This window comes from Camelus ferus, chromosome 23 (assembly GCF_009834535.1).
Source record: "Camelus ferus isolate YT-003-E chromosome 23, BCGSAC_Cfer_1.0, whole genome shotgun sequence".
Lineage (NCBI taxonomy): Eukaryota > Metazoa > Chordata > Mammalia > Artiodactyla > Camelidae > Camelus > Camelus ferus.
Genome location: NC_045718.1, coordinates 25,480,162 through 25,500,361, shown reverse-complemented (window position 1 = coordinate 25,500,361; position 20,200 = coordinate 25,480,162). Strand labels below are relative to the sequence as shown.

The window sequence follows — 20,200 nt, the reverse complement described above, 5'->3', positions numbered from 1 at the left end:
CTTCCCTCCCCCTTTTCCTGTACAGACATTGTATGATTAAATATTTGAAATGATTAAGAATGTGTGCTGGCAAAAATAGACATACAGATCAATGGAACAGAATAGAGAGTCTAGAAATAAACCCGCACACTTACGGTCAATTCATCTTGGACAAAGGAGGCAAGGATATACAATGGAGAAAAGTGAGTGGTGTTGGGAAAGTTGGACAGCTGCAGGAAAATCAGTAAAGTTAGAACACTCCTTCCCACCATACACAAAAATAAACTCAAAATGGCTAAAAACTTAAATATGAGGTATGACACCCTAAATCTTCTAAAAGAGAACATAGGCAAGACGTTCTTTGATATAAATTGTAGCAGTGTTCCAGGGCAGCCGACCAAGGCCATAGAAATAAAAGCAAAAATAAACAAATGGGACCTAATTAAACATATAAGCTTTTGCACAGCAAAGAAGACTATAAACAGAATGAAAAGACAACCTATGGACTGGGAGAAAATATTTGCAAACAGTGTGACTGACAAGGGCTTTATTTCTAGAATATACAAACAGCTCATACAACTCAGTAACAAGAAAAACCAAACAAACAGCCCAATCCAAAAATGGGCAGAAGACCTAAACAAATGTTTCTCTAGTGAAGACATACAAATGGCCAACAGGCACATGAAAAAACACTTAATATCGCTAACTATTAGAGAAATGCACATCAAAACTACAGTGAAGTATCTCCTCACACCAGTCAGAATGGCCATCACTAAAAGTCCATGAACAATTAATGCTGGAGAGGCTGTGGAGAAAAGGGAACCCTCCTACACCATTTGTAGGAATGTAGTTTGTTGTAGCCATTATGGAAAACAGTATGTAGATTCCTTAAAAAAAAAAATCTGAAAATAGACTTATCATCCGATCCAGCAATCCCAGTCCTGGGCATATATCCAGAGGGAACTCTAATTTGAACAGATACATGCACCCCAGTCTTCATAGCAGCACTATATACAATAGCCAAGACATGGAAACAACCTAAATGTCCATTGACAGATGACTGGATAAAGAAGCTGTGGTATATTTATACAATGGAATAAACTCAGCTATAAAAAAGAATGAAATAATGCCAGTTGCAGCAACATGGATGGACCTGGAGATTGTCATACTAAGTGAAGTAAGCCAGAAAGAGAAAGAAAAATACTATATGATATCACTTATATGTGGACCTTAAAAAAATGAGACAAATGAGCTTATTTACAAAACAGAAACAGACTCAAAGACATAGAAAACAAAATTTGTGTTATGAGGTGGGAAACGGGGAGGTGAAGGGATAAATTGGGAGTTTAGGATTTGCAGATACTAACAACTAGATATAACATAGATAAACAATAAAGTCCTACAGTATAGTGCAGGGAACTATATTCAGTTCCTTGTAATAGCCTATAATGAAAAAGAATATGAAAAGGAATATATATAAAATATATATATATAACTGAATCACTATGTCATACACCAGAAGTTAACACAACATTGTAAACCAACTATACTTAATTAAAAAATTTAAAAAAGAATGTGTTGTGGGAGCATGCTGTATAAATATATTTTATAGGCTATAGAAAGTCACGTGGTCATGAAGGTGGCACTCAGGAAAGCTTAGTGCTAAATGAAGTCTTGTGACGCCTCCAGGTTGAATGCTGTAGGGCATCTCCTTTTTCACTTCTAGCAGCAGTAGTGGCTCTGAAGCTAATCTGATGTGTCTTCCAAATATTTTGGTCTCTCCACTCCTTAGATAATTCTGGCAGTGCCTAGAAAAATTGGTCTGGGATAAGGATCTTGCTGCTAGTGCTGATCTAAAAAACTCTCTTTATAAAAAAGGTTGGATACTAACAAAAAAGCATAAAATTCAACATAATTCCATTGCTCTAAGATAACAGCTGTAAAATATTTGGTTAGTTCTTTTATACATCTGTGTGTGTGTACATTTATATGAATATAAACATAAATATAGCAGTGGTGCCTCAAGCCAGCTTAGACAGTGCACATCGCTCCCCAGCCCCATGTTCAGGGAGGGCATGTGGGCAGACTGAACTCAGCCGTGGTGGAAATTGGCCAGTGAGTGCTATAAATCAGGGCTTTTTCACCCCCTCCCCACTTCTTACATGTTAAACATTTACCAGCACATCACTGTGCGTGTGCGTGTGCATGTGCATGTGCACTTTTTTTTTTTAATCTTTGGAGTTTCCTTAAGAAGATCTGGTTTTAGTTTCCCTTTGTATCCCTAGAGAAACTAACATATCATCTGGCAGATTTAGTGGATATTTAATAACTGTCTGACAGATTTAGGTCTCTGTGAAGGAAGAAAGAGAATTGTGGTTAAAATTTTTACAACAGATTCAGTATATTTGTTTCTAACATTTTATTAAAAAGTAGCTCCGCAAACTATGACAAAAATGGCAGTTTTGCAGTTTGCTGTGTAAGTTGTTGAATTAATAGCAGTGGCATTTTCTCCAATCCCAGGAGTGTGTAAACAGCCATTGAAGCCCACACAGAGTAGAAAGTACATTGGACTAATCTGAAGTCCCTGCCCAACTTTGCTCGTCATTACTAGCTCGTTGGTTTGGACAAACTGGGTCTTAATTCCTCAGTTTGTGAAATGTGCACGTGTTTGTGCGTGTGGGAGGAGTATAGCTGATGGAAAGATGCTTTCCAAGCAGTGTGAAGGTTTCAAGATATGATTCAAGGTGCCTGAGTAACTTCCCATGCTCACCCAGCAGCCTGAGAGATGTAATTCATCTCCCAGGGTTACAGAACACCCCCTTACGGTGGGCTCTGTCTTTAGTTTCTTGCTGTGCTGTTTAATTTTATTTGGTTAGCCCTACTTTTGAGTGTCGAGATTGAAATAATCAATGTGCAGGAAATTAATTGTCTCATGGATATTATTTTTGATTGTTTGGAACATTAGACTGGCAAAACCCAGTGCCCTGCTGCTGACTGTTAATGACTCCTAATATGTCATAATTTAATAATGCTTGTGGAAATAAATGTTTGCTTTCTTTTGTATGTGCGTATATTAGAGTCTTTGCATAAATCAACTGATGATTCTTGAAGTGATTTTATAGCTAGAACTACTGATAGGGTTTTTGCCAAGACATGGCCTTTTTATTGCAATTTCTTCTTTTTATAAAAATACAGAATGTCATAATATTCAAAGGAAACTAAAAAATTCGTGGACTTTCTTATGCTACTTTTAAAAAACTACAGTAGGGAAAGAGAATTTTGTCAGTTGAGTGGGTACTGCCGTTTGGGGGCACTGCTCAGGCTGCCCCTCCTCTCTGCATTGCTTTGCAATATACAAAAGAACTTAACCATTCAGTGTAGAATGAGTCCCTCCAGGAGATGAAGTTTCTTTCTCTAAGAAGTGCATCGGTTCAGAGAGACTGACCATTTGGGTGGATGGGAGTGGCACTGAGATTATCAAAGCATTCCATGCTCTAGAATGATCTTAATGACCTTTATGACCCAGCCAACCTCTGACTGAGGATGAATCCTGCTGTTTCAACCTCTGCCCGTGTGCTTAGTGGAGATCTTAATTACTCTTTAAACGGAAGAGGATTTTAAACTCCTCCATTAGCCACCAGCTTCATAATGTCAGTCGAGAAGCTGAGAATTCTGAAAAGCTTTTACTTTTCTCATCCATCATCTGCTTATTCTAGATGATTTTAATTCTGGCTTACCTTTTTTTTCTTCTTTTTTTTTAATTTGGAAGGGAATTAAACACTTTTGATGTGTATTACACTGACTTATTCCACTAGTAGACTTCTGATCAAGTTCCTTTGTGGTTATGGCTTTTGTTTTGCATAAACGTAGAACCAAACAATGCTCATGAAACCATAATGTTATAATTATTTATGTAGAACTTTCACAGAAACTTGTTAAAATAAAGAAATACCAAGGACTATTTTTTCTACTAAAAAGGTGAGGAAACTAAGATACAAAATAAACAGAACCCTTTTGTACTACTAAATCTAAAACTCAAAATGGCTTTTTGATCTTGCTAATAGATCATAATACCTATGCAAATAATTTTGATATTCTTACAGAAAATAGTGTATTTCTTTAAATTATTTTTTAATTATTGAGATTGAAGGAGTCAAACCATGACGTAAGTTAGACTCAGTAAAAGATTGCCATAGCCTAACTTTTTTATTTTTATTTTTTTATTGAAGTATAGTTAATTTACAATGTTGTGTTAGTTTCTGGTGTACAGCACAGTGATTCAGCCATACATATAGGCATACATATTCTTTTTCATTATAGGTTATTACAAGGCATTGGACATAGATAGTTCCCTGTGCTATAGAGTAGGACCTTGTTTATCTATTTTATATATAGTAGCTTTATCTGCTGATCCCAAACTCATAATACCCTTTCCCCTTTGGTTACCATAAGTTTGTTTTCTATGTCTATGAGTCTGTTTCTGTTTTATAAATAAGTTCATTTTTATCATTTTTTTAGATTCCAAAATAAGTGATACCATATGATATTTGTTTTTCTCGGTCTGACTCACTTCACTTAGTATGAATATCTCTAGGCCCATCCATGTTGCTGCACATGGCATTATTTCATTCCTTTTTATGGCTAAGTACTGTTCCATAGTATATATATACCACAATTTCTTTATCCAGTCATCTATTTAGGTTGCTTTCATGTCTTGGCTATTGTACATAGTGCTGCTATGAACATTGGGGTGCATGTGTCTTTTTGAATTGGGGTTCCCTCTGGATATATGCCCAGGAGTCTGATTGCTGGATCATAAGATAAGTCTATTTTTAGTCTCTTTTTAGGAATCTCCATTCTGTTTTCCATAACGGCTGCACCATACTACATTCCCACCAACTAGTAGGAAGTAGGAAGGTTCCCTTTTCTCCACCCCCTCTCCAGCATTTATCCTTTGTGGGCTTTTGAATCATGGCCATTCTGACTAGTGTGAGGTGATACCGCATCGTGGTTTTGATTTCCATTTCTCTAAAAGTTAGTAATATTAAGCATTTTTTCACGTGCCTGTTGACCATCTGTGTGTCTTCGCTGGAGAAGTGTTTGTTTAGGTCTTCTGCCCATTTTTGGATTGGGTTTTGTTGCTGTTGTTATTGAGTTGTATGTGCTCTTTGTATATTCTGGAAATTAAGCCCATGTTATAGCCTAAATTTAAGCAATATTTTGAACTTTACAGAGTGCTTTTAGAGATAATACTTCTTTTTAGTCCTCACAGTTATCCTGTGGGAGTTATTGTCCTTATGGAATATGGCAGATTAGAAACTTCAGTCTTAGGACACTTAGCCAAGATTATAGATATGAGGACATGAACCCAGGTTTTCTTTTCTTTTTCCCCCTTTTTTGGGGGAGGGGAAGTAATTAGTTTTGTTTATTTATTTTGAACAGAGGTACTGGGTGTTGAACCCAGGACCTAGTACGTGTTAAGCACGTACTTTACCACTGAGCTATATCCTCCTCTGAACCCAGGTTTTCTTACTCACAAAGTAGTTCTCTTTCTTCCAACCTAAGTCTTTCCTTAGCCACCTAGATGCTATTTTGAATAGATCTGTTATCATGGCCTCAGAATAAAGACTAGAGTGATCCGGTTGAGGTACATCAGTCACCACTAGATTACTCATGGCAGGTTTTCACATGTGAAGAAACAGACTTGCTGAAGTTGTCGTCACATCAACTGTGGTGGCATCTCACCAACTGAGTGTTTTTCTGTCAAAACCAGTAGTCTAGCAGGCCTTGTGGAGCATGTTGTAGAGAAGGCTAGGGGAGGCAAATGACAAGATTGCAGTGGTTGATGCCTTTAAGGAGTGCCTGGGTCTGCTTCCCTGCTGAGGTGGTTTGGAGATTCTTTCTAAACGATAACTACTGAATTTCCTCTCTGTGAGAGACTCTTCAAAACAAAATAAAACCCTATATTTGTTTGCCTTTTCCCCTCAGGTGAGAGTGAATTGAGACAGACTGGAGGGTGCAGCCTCGGTCGTGACTATGCCCCATTTTGGAATAAAACTCTGCATCCTTTGCAGGAGGTAGTGAAAACAAAGGCTGGTGGGGAAATAGCGCTGCCTGCTGCATTCTTATAATGTCAGAATCCGTACTATATGGTTCAGAAGTTCACATTTTAATTTTTTTTTCTTGCTCCTGTTCATGTCTACTTGTGGGGAGCGTTCAGAGGCCTTGTATTATTGGCATTCCAGCTAAACTCTCCAAGGATGGTCAAGCCGTCCTTCCGTTCCTGCTTCTCATTTGCTTACAGGTGTGCAACTAGGAGATAACACCACAATCAAGTTTCGAAACAGTCTGCACAATTAATTAGGTTTTTCTCTAAAAGAGAGGTGTTTCATTGTTTTTGATATTTCATTGGCAGAGTATGAAGTAAAAAGTTACTTTTAAAATTGAATGATACTCTTTGGAATAAATGTTTACATGAAGGGACTGGAATGGAGGCCGAGGGCACAGCGGCTGAGAGGGAGATTCAGTGTTAAAATTCTCCAAGAACAATTTTAGAAACTAGACTCTCAGTCTATTGCAGTTTTAACCTTCCTGGACCAACAAAATTCCTCCTCCATCTGCTGAACTCTCCCAACCTTTGATGGATGCTTCTCTTCTGATATGAATCACTTTTTGTCTCTGCATTACCATATATCTTTGCATTGTGTGTGAATGAATGCCCCCTGACTTGAGATATCGAATATAAACCATATTTCTCATTTTATGTCTCTGTACAGCATTACTGGTATAACTTCTAGCTGGCTAATAAAACTGCCCAGAGCTCTACTCATGAACAGTTGTTTGTTTAAATCTCTACTGTGAGAGAGTATATGGATTGGGTGAAAACGAGTAAGTAAATGCAGAAATAAAATGGCGAAAATGATCAGTTGATCCTGGGTCTAAAACTTAGTCTCACAGCACGTAAAAGTGAATAAATAATAGTAATAATAATGACTGTAATAAGAATATCAAAAACAACAGTATAATAGTTAAAATATATGATTTCTTTACCATATGTGAGGCATTGCACCTCGCATATGCTATATAACTTAATCCTTAAACTAGTTACAGATTTGGAGAATTTAAGGAACGTGCCAAGGCTAAGCTGCATTTGGCAGAACCAAGATTCAAACCCAGATGTTTTCTTAAAGCTTGTTCTCTCAGTCGTTTTATTATAATGCAATAAATTCAATAGATTCTCAATCAGATTTCATTAACATTCTTTTGCCCTCAAAGTGAAGCCACGAGGTTTTGCAATCTTAGTGATGACGTCCAGATCAATAAGTAAAAGCAGAGTGGGTGAGGGAGTGTTTGGCCCAGGATGATACCCTCTTTCTAAAATTAGACTTTTTCTTTCATTTTTGATAGAGAGGATCTGAAGTTGGCAACAAAATAGTATATATATTTTAAAGTCCTCATTGTTTTTTTTTTTTTCTGACGTCTGCTGGAGCAAACAATTTTTAAAAAAACAGAAGGAAAAGTCCACTAAAGAGGAATACATTTAAAATAGGAATTTTAAAAAAGCCATGCTAAATACTCAGAGATGAAGTGATGGACTGATGAAGCCATTGGTTGCACCTAAATAGAAGCAGGGTTTTATTTTGCTTGGTAGCGTAGAAACATATTCCTTTAGATTCTAGGGTGTACAAACCGTTTCCATAAGAAAATTCAGCCAGAGTGACTTGATTAGGAGAGAGTATAATGGAACATCTACACCCTATTTTCTGGACATTATAATTCTGGTTTTGCATGAGTGTTTTCGATAGAGTTTTGTCCTATCAACTCCCTTATACTTCAGATCATATTGAACTTGCAGTCAAAGGAAAACTCCAGGTATTTCTCAGGGAAGCTACTGTAGAGCAGGGCCCTCTTCAAGTTCTACTTTGGTGATTGATTATTTAAGCCCAAACACTGGCTTTATATTTAAATCTGTCTAATTACACTTTATTAAAATAAATTCAGGTTTTTATCATGTTGAGTTTTTTGATCTGACAGATTATGTTCCATTCCCTTTCACTCTCAGATGTGTGACATGGGCCTTAAAGCTGATCATGTAAGACAGAGCCCTGTGGCCTCCCTTTAGTTAGAAACTTGCCACCAAATTTTCATTGACTTATTTACCAGTATTGTCTATAAAATCTAATTTGAAAGCATCATGTGTCCTTTAAACCTACATATTATCCAACAGAAGCACACAGGACACTTTGTCAAATATCTTCGAAGTTTTCACTTAGGTTCCTATAGTTAAAGAACATCCTCTTTTTATCTAGTACTAAAGACAGCTCCACATTATCCAGCAAGTAAGGACCCATGGGAACCTTTAAGGACCCTTAAGTGGTTGCTGATGACTTTTTGGCTGCCTTATGGAACAACAGTAGAGGGGACGTAATGGTAAGCTGACATCACCAAGCCCTGCGTGCAAGGTTCGCTCTTCACTGCATTATCACAGCCATTAAGCCTCTTGTGAACTATCTTGTACAGGACGGTACAGGAAGGAGACGGGGCTTTCACTATTAGTGATGGACATCCCATCTGTGAAGATGTCCAAGCAGCTGTAACTGGGTTCCCAAGCATTTGGACGTTTAAATTCCCTTATGCAACTGAGTGGTATGCAAGTGCATACCATGTAGCTAAGAATACTTTAAAATACTGTCGCATATAAGAACCAAGTTTTAAGAGTGGAGAGCCCTTTGAGACCATCCACTTGCTATATTCCAGCCAAGCCTTATTTTATACTTAATGTGAAATACTGTAGATACATATCACTTTATTGTTATTTTATTATTAATACTGAGATACTTCCATTAGTGTCTGATGTCTGGATTCCAGTGTTGACTTAATAACTCTAACTCTAACTTATTGTCCGTATATATGTCTTTATTTGCTCTTTTCCATCAGCATGTTTTACTCTTTGGTTATAAATTCCTAGGTGGTAGGGGATGTTGTCTGTGATACATAGACAAATGTATTAAACAGAGAATAAATGTTATGCTCAGACTCTCCATTGAGAAGGTGAAGTGGGTCAAGAGCGTCAAGATGGCAGGAGGTGGCTCTCATGTGGAATACACAAGTAAGGATTTAGTTTATGTAAGGAAGCCAAGGCCTTGAAAGGGAATCTCAGAATAACTGGATGGCATATGAATCCGTGTTTACTGCCCAGTGTTACCTTCTGCTTTCACAAAGGAGATGATAATACTGTTATCCTTATAATATATGTTTAGAACCTAAAAATATATCCAGCAAAAGCAACTGAGGCGTGGCTGAGACACAGACGTCTGAAATCTTGATAGTCCAAAGGGATACATCTATAGTATCAACAGTGGAGATGTGTATTCCATGATGTTTTATTAAAGGTGCATACTTTGGTATGCGGGAACCACATTGGTCTCTCCTCTCCAAACCTGTCTTCAGAATCCTGGGTGGCTGGGCATTTGGTCCTTAGTGTAGTCGGTTCCTGGGTGAGGTCTTAAGAAGCCTGGCTTGAGGTTCAGGGTTTCATTCAGCTGAAGGGTTGACAGCAGCTTCCATCAGGCACATTGAGAGACCCAAGAACACATAAATGCAGAAAGCAAGCAAGAGGCAGGTCTCTTCCCCATATTTGGCTCCAGGTCATCCTAACAACTTGCTTACTGGAGGCCCAGCTGCCGTTCTAGAGCTGACTTGTGTTGTTTTATAAAAGTCAGCTGTTAAATTCTCAGGAGGTCTCTGTGTTGGTTTAAACACAGCCATTATTAAGCATTAAATCATATCAACTTACAATTCAATAAGTTATATTAAAAGGAGATAATAAATACTCAAAACTCATCACTTCTTAATTGTTTTTTTCCCAAATATTATTATTTTCTCTGCTTTTAAGATTATTACATCTTGTAAATAAGCTGCCTATCTCTTCCCAACTCTGAGTTTCGCATCATGCATTGGAATCTTGAAATCAGCCACATTGGGATATTAGTACCATGGAAATCAGTACAGGACAAGTGAATATTTACTTGATTGGTTTTTTTTTGACTTCCAGACCTCAGAAAGTCATGGAGAAGACAGTAATAATGCAGATATAAAGGCATAAACCTAAAATACGTCATGTTTATAGCTGTTACATTTGTGATCAGCAAAAAAAAAGGAAATATTCCCCTGATATTTGAAAACTGTTATCTGAATCAACAAAAGACAGTTGCTTACATCATTGATAAACAAGTAAAGTTTTGACATTCATCTTTATGGTTTACTTGTTAAAGTAAACACAGGTATCAACCAGCATTCATGCCACTTATTAAATTATAACAATAACTTTATTTTGAAAGGAGTTTTGAATTGGGATGCAGCTCCCTTTGTCAAATCATAGCTGAATTGCAGCCATCATTGGCTGTGGGCACAAAAGTTGGGCAGAAAGCAATGAAAGCATCCTGTGAGAATCAGTTGACTGTACAGAATTTACAGTAAGAAGTATGTCTACTTTATTCTTGGTAAATTGTGTGGAACTCATTCTGTTGGTAAAATTTATAATAAATTTACGTGTATACTCACAGACGTTTTGGAGGGCCAGCTGCTGTCATTCATTAGCATGGTGCTGCCAAACTTGGAGCTGACAGTGTACCACCTACCCCTGCACCTTAAAAGTTTGGGGCTGTTTCTGGGGCTGTGATTATGAGGCTGTGGAAGAGCTCTTTCTCCTCCTTCCTCTTGATGATTAGACATTTATTTCGTAGACTCAAGGCTTCCTGTCTGTTTAAGAAGTTAACATTCCCAAGAGGAGTGGCCCATTATTCTTTTTTAGACCTTTGCATTCTATCATACTTGAATTTGTTACATTACTCCATCGATTAGAGAGCCGGGGGGCAATGTGGAAGTGAAAAAGCTCAGAATGGAGAGTCAGAAATCAAAGATGAATTTTATCCACTTCATTATTTTGTTCAAGGGCAGCAAGGAATTTAGAATTAGAGTTATTTACAAGTATTGGTCACTGGAGAGTTCCACGTCCCTTCTGAGACAGTGGTCTTAAATCATTTGTTTGCTTCTTTTATCAGGGTCTTTTCTGGTCAGCTCGCTCCGTGTGACAGTCCACAGCTCAGGGGCAGGAAGGTTAACAAGGTAGGAATTGTTGGTATAGGTCAAAACATAATTCAGCTGAAATTATCAAAAAGAAATCATATTGGAGAACACATTTAAATCTTTGGTACAACAAGAAAGTGACTATTGTTGGTTATTGATATATTTTTAAGCCATTAAGTTCCCGAAATTTATTTTCTCTTAATCTGAAATTTTTAGGCAATAAGGCATAGCTATTTTCATACATCAGACAGTTAACAGGATAACTATACTGGAGGAAATACAGGACTCGAGAGGAACACTCTGAGTTAATTATTTTAAAAAAAATATGAAGTCAAACATTAGAATTCCCCTGGTAAATGAAATGAAGTGGTTGATTGTGAGACTGATCACCATTCAATTTAAAATAATTCTATGTGAGACTTCTCTTTTTAGTCTTAGGTTGAACTCTGGCTACTATTAAGTAGATCTTGATTTCTGGCACTCCTCCACTCCCCAGCCCCAAACTTGTTTCTGCCATCATCTGTATCTCAGAAAATGGTACTATCATTCATTCCATTGCTTAGATTGAAAGTCTAGAAGCCATTCTTAATTCTATCCATCAACAAGTTCCCTTGGTGCTACCTTTAAATACATCATGACTTCATCCACATTAAATCATTTCCATAGTTACCACTATCATCTCTTACATAGACTATTGCTATTTATTCTCTGCAGTACAGCCAAAATGATCTATTAAACATTTCAGTTAGCTTTTGCCACAGCGTATTCAAATCCCTCAGTGCACTGCAGGGCCTCGCCTTGGCCGGCAAAGCCCGAGGGGGCCTGCGCCTGGCCATTGGTGTGACCTCTCCTCCCACCAAATCTCCTGCAAGGGTCTCTGTCTGGCCCTTTGCTGCAACTGCACTGATCTCTGGATGGGTTTCAGATGTGCCAAGCTCATACTGCCTCAAGCAGCTGGCACCTGCTGTTCTTCTGTCTGAAATTCTGAACATATACGTTATGTTATAGCAGCTCTAGCTGTGTTTTCAGAAGGGACCAGCAAAATGTCTAGTAATAATGATACTTTATAATTGTGTTATGCCTTGCCGTCTGTGGTTCCCATTTTTGTTAACCAGTTTTTAATTTTCTTAATGATTCTTTGAGGAATGTATTTTATAAGTGAAGGATCAAAACACAAGAGACGGTGAGAACCTTGTCGAGCATCAAAAATCATCAAGGTCAGAACTAGAGTCAAACCCAAGCCTCTGACTCCAAGTGCATTTCTCTGCCTCGGAAAGTACAGGGACCAAGATGAGTGGCTGCTGGCTCATTGCTTTGATCACCATTTCGTGAATATTCATTCCATATCCCTCTGAGGGAAAAGGGTTTCTGATAGTCAAATGAACACCTTTGGTTGAGCTGTGAATTCTAAAAAGCAGAACAAGAATATTAAATTAATGATTTCAAATTTCAGGTAATAGCAGATTGAATAGGAAAGAGAGCAACTCAGAATTAGGAAGGGAAGCATTTAAAGGCTAAGGGGGATGGTTAGCTCACTCATCAGTCGCTCCTGTGAGCGCCTTTTCATGGATGGTCATCGGCTCCCTGGGGATTTTATGACGCTGCGATACTGTTCTGGAGTTTGGTAACCTTCTTGACTTCTTGTCTCTAGTGGATGGTGAAAAGAACATATTCCTGTCTTCCTGTGTTGAGTGTCTTTTTCTTTCGTCTCTCTCTCTCTCACATACACACATACATCACTTCTTCATCCAGGTCTTAACTTACAGTTTCCTAAGGTAAATATACTTAGCGGAAAATGGTTGACTTGACTAAATGAGAAAGTGGGTTTGCTTCAGGAGTCAATTTCTCAAGTTCTTGACTTTTTTCATAAAGAGAAGAATGACCACAAAAATTGGTTACTTGTTCTCCTTAAAATGAAACTTAGTCCTTTGAAAAAAATCTACCTTTCAGACACCAGGAAAAAGCAAACATACTGGATGCCTTGGAAATACGCCTTTATTAGCTTGTAATGGAATTGCTCACAAGACAGCATTAAATGGCATGTTTGGGCTGATGCATCTCTGATCTTGCTCTGGAATGCCAGCATGTTTTTGTGAGTAGCAGAGACTACGACATTGAAACCCCACTCACTGCTGTTCTTAGGACACGTATGCCAGTGTGGCAAATGGATTATTTTAAATTAGTAAGAATCTGAGTACTGGAAGGTGAGCTGTTAACCAGTCATGGAGACCCATGACTCTGTGCTATTTCAGTCGTCACATTAAACACAATGTTGTAATTTGTGATTAATTCTAACATTTGCATTTTGCCTTGCCTCCTATGCCAGAGAATCAAATGTCACAATCTGTATTCTTTTCCGAAGTTTTCAGTGAATCAGGAATCTTTTTATAGGAAAAGACACTGTAAAGGAGAACGTTGGAACACAGTGTTCCTCAGATCTTTAGTGTTATCCTCACTTCTGCATTCTAGCAATGCTTCAGAGTATGAGTTTATTGTCAGAATCTCTTGTTTCAAGTGGCAAATGTCAGCTGTGTACAATTTTAATGCCAGATTCCATGGCTTTTGCATAACTTCTTTTGATAATGAAGAACTTTCTTTAGAGCAGCCTGTAATATCACCAGGGTGATTGGATGATTCTGTTCCTTCTGTCCTCGTCATTTTCTGTTTGAGTGCTTGCATGTCTTGGATGTTACAGGAGAGATCATTGAGAGATAAGCAGGTGAGATAAAACGAACAGTTTCTGAGCTCCTCATTTGTCTACATCCTCACTCATTAATGCCAGTCTGGCTTAAGTGATGGCTCGTCCGTAATGTAGAGAGTGAAAGGACAAAGGAGACTTGATGTTATAGGAACCAGTCCATGCAGCTGAAGTCCTTCCAGACATTTTTAGTTTACAATTTGCATGAGCTTGCTTTCCCCTAATAAATCCTCCTTTCTTTCTTTTGCTCAGTATTTTCCCGTGTGCATTAAGCTCGGAGGACCCCCATGTGGTGGGCTCACTGTAAGTATCTGTGGTGTGAACCAACGTGCAGGTCTGGGGAGCATGCTGCAAAAGCAGCCCAGAGTCACGGTCAGATCTACTTGATTATGGATCCTTATCCAGGCCGTGACAGACACTTTACAACTGTCTTGCCCAAGCCCTCAGAAGTACTGACACAGCTGAGCACAGTCCTCTCTGGGTCTCTCAGGAAATAGACCAACTGATAAAAAACAGTTAGCTCTGTCCTCGTGTCGGGCTTGTTGCTGTCCTCTTGCAGGGCAGATGTCTAAAGTGTTGATTCCTTATCCAGGTACTTGATCCACATCAGTGTAAAAATATAAAGTTGATTTGTTTTGGTTAAACAGAGCTGGAATATTAGACTGTAGCTGAGTTTTAAGCTGACATTTGGATGGTCCTATTTTAAATACCAAAATGGAATCACAGCTCCTTCTATCCTCAGTGGACTGTAAGGGATTTGACTGGGAGGCCGGGCTGGTGTTTCTCCATTCTGGTCACTGTGCCCTGGGCTGCAAGCTAAAGAAAGCATCATTGCCTCCCCACCTCATTGTCCTCATCTCCCTGGCAACTGCGGTGGCACTGTTTCTAGTGGCATTAATGCCTGAAACAGCTCTTGAAAAAGAATAAAGATCATGTGTCCAAAGTTACTCCTGTTTTCCTGGCGATAAGGATGTGTGCATCCATCTGCACATTTTCAGCGTAAAATCATAAGAGTGAAATCAGTTATCAGAATGAGGTGAAAAGTTGAATATCAACACACAGCTGAAATTCTCATTGGACAATTTTTTTTATTGCCATCTGTATCTGTACACTGAGGTCAAGGGAAGATGTGACTTTCACCCACTGAATGCTAGGGAGCTTTGGGTCAGCCACCTTCTCTGATAAGACATCCCATTCATTCAATCACGCTTTCAAGAATGCTAACTGAGCATCTCTGTGTATCAGACATTGCAGATGCTGGGAGACGCAACAGAAGCACAAAACAATTAAGGCTCCTGCTTTTATGGAATTTCTCTTCCAGTGTACATTCATTCATGTCTTGATATGACTTATGAATGGGGCCTAGCAAAAGGCCTGCCATGTGATAAGTGATCAATGGCTAGCATCCTCTAATTGTCTTCTCCTTGCCTGAATTTTAATTTCCCAAAGGACATCTATGTCTTTGTTGGCTTGAATGAATAACTAAATTTATTTTAGCAATTTGTTGAGATCTATTGGTGAGTTAATAGAAATATATTTGAAAGGCCTGTTCACTGCCTTTGCTCAGTGGGAAGTACCAAGATAACTGATGCACTCAAAACAGTCTGCTGTTTACTTTTATGTAACATGCATTTGTTATTTGTCAGTGCGTTTAGTAAGTTTTCCTTTAACCACTTGTACGTTCATTAGGATGGAGTAGAGAGTGTGCACTTTCAGGGCCACTCACAGTGGTTTGGATGTTCTCGAAATGTGCCTATAAATGACTCATGCAGTAGATTGTACACAGAGATGGGGCAAGAACAAGAGCATTTTTCTATGGTCACATTTATAACAAAGCTGAAAAAATAATCCCTAAACCACAAGAGACACAGTAGAATCTTTCAATAAAAATCTGTTTGAACAAAATACACTTAACAGGGGAACGAGTACCAATTTGCCTAGCAAGGGCTTTGATTTTCATTTTTATAGCCTTTCTCCCTTACAAACCACATCATTACCTTGTTACCTTATTGTTAATGTGCTCTGAAAGGAAACAGTGGATAACCAGTCATGTGACACTGTTTTGCCAGTTGACCTCTTCTGTTCCAAAGTACGTTTCGAGGTGTGTGTGTATATATGTGTGTATGTGTGTGTGTATGGGTGTGTGTGTGTGTGTGTGTGTGCGTGTATGAGAGAGATAATGAACATGATGTCTTCTTGTAGTTATTTAGAAGATACATTAATCTATCTTTTCTTTATTCTGATCTGAATTCCATGCTCTAAGACCCATAAATCATGTCCAGCCTCATTTCTACTGGTTAGTCACAGTGACCTGGGAGGAAGTCACTTCACCTCTTTACATGTTTTTCTTTCTATGAAAAAGAAAGTGAGGCACATGAAGTTTACCAGAAGACCTTTTCGTCCATCCAGTTATAAGATTATCTTACTCTTTTTATAAACGTCTCTGGGGGAAACTGTCCACCCCAGGTTCTTTGCATACATCCTCCAACATCCTGACACAGTCATTAGTGAGGATGGCTGTGTCTGAACCCGTGAGAGCATGACCATCATTGGGACTGCACTTGAGCTAGCAAACAGATTGAAAACGATGTGGGGTTGAGCATCAGTTTCATATTAATGCCTGTTTCTCCAGTTATGGGTTTTTTTAAATTAATAAAACTAGTCAGTGGAGTTAGAAATACTGGGAAAATATATAATTTGTAAATTACTTCATTAAAACTTAGAAAAGGAAATTAGCCAGTGAAAATAGTTTAAAATTCCCTGAAGAATCTACCAGAGAAAACACGAAATACCTTTAGAGAAATTAGGCAATTGTACCACTCATAAACAGAAGATCTGAAAAATTAAAACCTTTAAATAATATACTAGATTAGGTTTATTGTAATAATGGGCCTTTTTTTTTTTTTGGACAGATCAAGAGGATTATAACAGATTATAATTACTCCCATTAGTCATTGTGTTTTAGTTCATGACATAGCTAAAAATAAGTAATGATAAAGGATGCTGATAACAGTGTGCAGTTAAATAAATCTTTGACACTGTGTTCCCAGGACCTTCTCAAACCTCACACGTTGACAAATACATGATTTTCTTACTTTATTTTCAAGCCAGCTCTGTAACTATCTTTGATGTCCTCCACTGTCTTTCAAAAACAAGTAACTGTATTTTTATTTTTTTATATTTATTTTATTTTATTTTATTTTTTTAAGTAACTATTTTTAAACTAACTCCATATTTAGTAGTTTGTGTGCAACCCCGAGCCTTGTTAATTTAGGAAACTTGGATGGTCAGTCCTTCTGTCAACACACACCTCTCCCAGCACATCTCACTCGGTCCCTTCTCAACCCCTTGCTGAGTGATTTGCTTCTCTATCCAGCTTGTAGCACCTGGAACTCAAATTCCTGCCTCAGCCATGTTACAAAGTTTTGACCATTGGACACCTCCTGGACCACTTGCAAATAGCAAAAACAACAACTCCAGTCCATTGAGAACTTTTGATGGACAGAGCTAGGACCTGATGCTTCTCACCACTTCCAGGATCCCAGCCTGGCCTTAACCATGGCTGTGGCTCTCCTGGGTGGGTGAAACACCTCACTCGTATCTTTGCTTCCACACTTACCTCTATGGTCTTTTCTCTGCATAGCAATCAGAGTGATCTCGTTAAAATGTAAATTCACCAAATGAAAATTTCTCTTACAGAGGTATTCAACTAATAAATGGAGGCTAAGTGACAGAATGCAAAATGTTATCATTTTGAAATGATCGTCAGTAAGCTGCTACCAGCAGAAAATAAGACTTAACCTGCATTACTGTTCCTCCTGATAGAAGTATTCTTCTTCCACCTGTGAAGGCGTTTTGTCCAAAAAAATGGAGCCTAAATCTGAACAAGCCACTTGATCTTACTGCCAGTTTATAAGAGACAAAGGAACATGTTAAGTGAAACCATAGGCTTGCAATCAGCAAAATCCAGACTGTGGCAAACTGTGCAGAACGGACAACCCAGATTCTTCAATAACAGCAAAAACAGATGCAAGGGGAAAAAAAGAGAGAAATGTTGGAGACCCTAAACATTAAAAGAGACTTAAGCGATATCAACAAGTACAAAGTGTAGATCTTATTTTGATCCTTATTGAAGGTCAGTATAAGCTTGTTTCTACACCAAAAATGCAGAGGTAGAAACCTTTTAAGAGACTGTAAGAAGTATCTTAAAAATAAAATCAGCAAGCTTTAGGAGAAAAAGAGAATGAAAGTTTGATTAGTTTACTTCCAAAATGTCTTGGCCATTATTTTAGAGAGTTAACGATTTTTAGTTAGAAGCTGGTTCTTTTGGATTCTAGCATATTTGCTTAAATCAGAATTTCCCCATCCCCTCTATGGAACACCCCCCCCCCCCATTATCCTAAAGCGTATGTTTAGATAACATGCTTTTTCCAGTCCTTGTTCCTTTAGTTAACCTTTGCACTCCCTACCCATCATCCCCAAGTGTTCAGGGAACATCTTGTAAAAACTTCAAGGAAGAACAAATCTCTTCCCTTTTTGGACTTTCAAGAAAACACTGATAATTCTAAATGAACTTCCTAATCCCATGGCCAAGCAAAGAGCTCAAAAACTTGATTGATGTCTTATTCATACATGTAGTTAGATGTCTTATTCATACATGCTGTAATGAATTGTGCAGCCCTTTTATTACCCTTTGTTTCTCCACAGCTTTCTTTGCTCTAGCAAACAAAATTAACTATTTCAGGAGCACTCCAGTGTAGAATGTGAGAACCGTGGTTGGTTTTTTGCTTAAATCACAGCCAACTTAGGACCGAAGGACTCATTTTCATTCTGTTGCACAGCATTCAGTGGGACACTCAGGTCTTACAGATGAAATGAGTAAAAGGAAAGGCTTAGAAAATAAGCATATGAAAAGCTCTCTACCTTAGGGAAATGCAAATTAAAACAACAGTGAGATGGTACTTACACGCCTGTTAGAATGACCAAAATCCAAAATGCTGACAACACCAAGTGGTGGTGAGGATGTGGAACAACAGGGACTCTCATTCATTGCTGGTAGGAGTGGAAAATGGTTTATTCACTTTAGCAGTCAGTTTGTCAGTTTCTTAAAAAATTAAACACACAGTTACCATACAATCCAGCAATCACTTTCTTTGTGTTTTATCCAAATGAATTGGAAACTGTGTCCACACAAAGACTTGTGCATGGGTACGAGCAGCTTTATTCATAATTGCCAAAAGTCCTTAAAGTAGAAAAATAAACTGGCATAACCATACAATGCAGTATTATTCAGCAATAGAAAGAAATGAGCTGTCAAGTTATGAAAAGGCATGGAAGAACCTTAAATGCATCTTACTAAGTGAAGGAAGCCAATCTGTAAAGGCTACATACTGTGTGATTCCAACTGGATGACATTCTGGGAACAGCATAACTATGGAAACAGTAAAAAGACAAGTGGTTGTCAGGGATTAGCAAGGAGGAAGGGATAAACAGGAGGAGCGCAGTGGATTCTTGGGGCAGTGAAATTACTCTATATGACCCTGCAGTGGTATATACATGTCACTATACATTTGTCAGGACTCACAGAATGTACAATACCAAAAGTGTTCCCCTAATGTAGACTCTGGGCTTTGGGTGATTGTGATGTGTCAGTGTGGGTTATTGGATTGTAACAAATGTACCACTCTGGTGGGGGATTTATAATGGGGGAGGCTCTGAGCTATAAGGGAACTGTATTTTCAGCTCAACTTTGCTGTGAACCTAAAACTGTTGTAAAAAATAAAGATCTATTTTTTAAAAAAAGAAAGGCTTAATAAAACTGGGAGGAGAGTACCTAAGTGATGCCTTAATGGGACTAAGTTAAGAAATAAAGTGAAAGGCTGCTCCTTCATGCTTATATGTCACTGTGCTAGGTTGTTATCTATTGATTTGCAAATATGAGCATAAATAGATTTCAGGAATGAAAATCATAGCTGTGTTTTGAAATTAGAGTGGGTTAGATATCATAGTCTTTTCTGTTTCCTGCAAAAGACTCTGGATGTATAGTAATACTGGCTTCAAATCATTTCCGAAATATTCCAGTTGCCATAGCAGCCAAAGCTGATGATGGAATTTATATACACAGCTCTCAGAAAAGAGATTTTCTGAAAAGGTCTGTGGAGTTGCTCAAGATGGTTGGCTTTTTCATAGATCGTCTTCTGCATTTTCTGCATTTATTCTAGTAACTAGGGTAGTAGGGTTGTGTATGTGTGTGTGTGAGAGAGAGAGAGAGAGAGGGAGAGAGAGAGAGAGAGAGAGAGAGAGAGAGAGAGAAATACGTACCTATTACCTAAGTGACATAACATGAAATGGTCAGTGTGGTAACTGGACAGAATAATTGAAATACTGACTTTCTTGGAAGATATGGAGACTGTTAACAAACCTAGGAGTGTCAGA

At 38.2% G+C, this 20,200-nt stretch overlaps 1 protein-coding gene across 7 annotated transcripts in view; it reads left to right on the top strand.

Moving 5' to 3' along the window:
• Positions 1–20,200, top strand: part of RGS7 (regulator of G protein signaling 7) — a 243,108-nt gene that overhangs the window by 14,141 nt on the left and 208,767 nt on the right. For 2 of the 7 annotated variants that reach the window (XM_032466500.1, XM_032466503.1), the window contains one exon: positions 14,018–14,068. The exons of the other annotated variants lie outside the window; for them this stretch is intronic. In XM_032466500.1, coding sequence (XP_032322391.1) covers positions 14,018–14,068 — 51 coding nt within the window. The remainder of the gene's footprint in view (positions 1–14,017; positions 14,069–20,200) is intronic. 7 annotated transcript variants of the gene reach the window in all.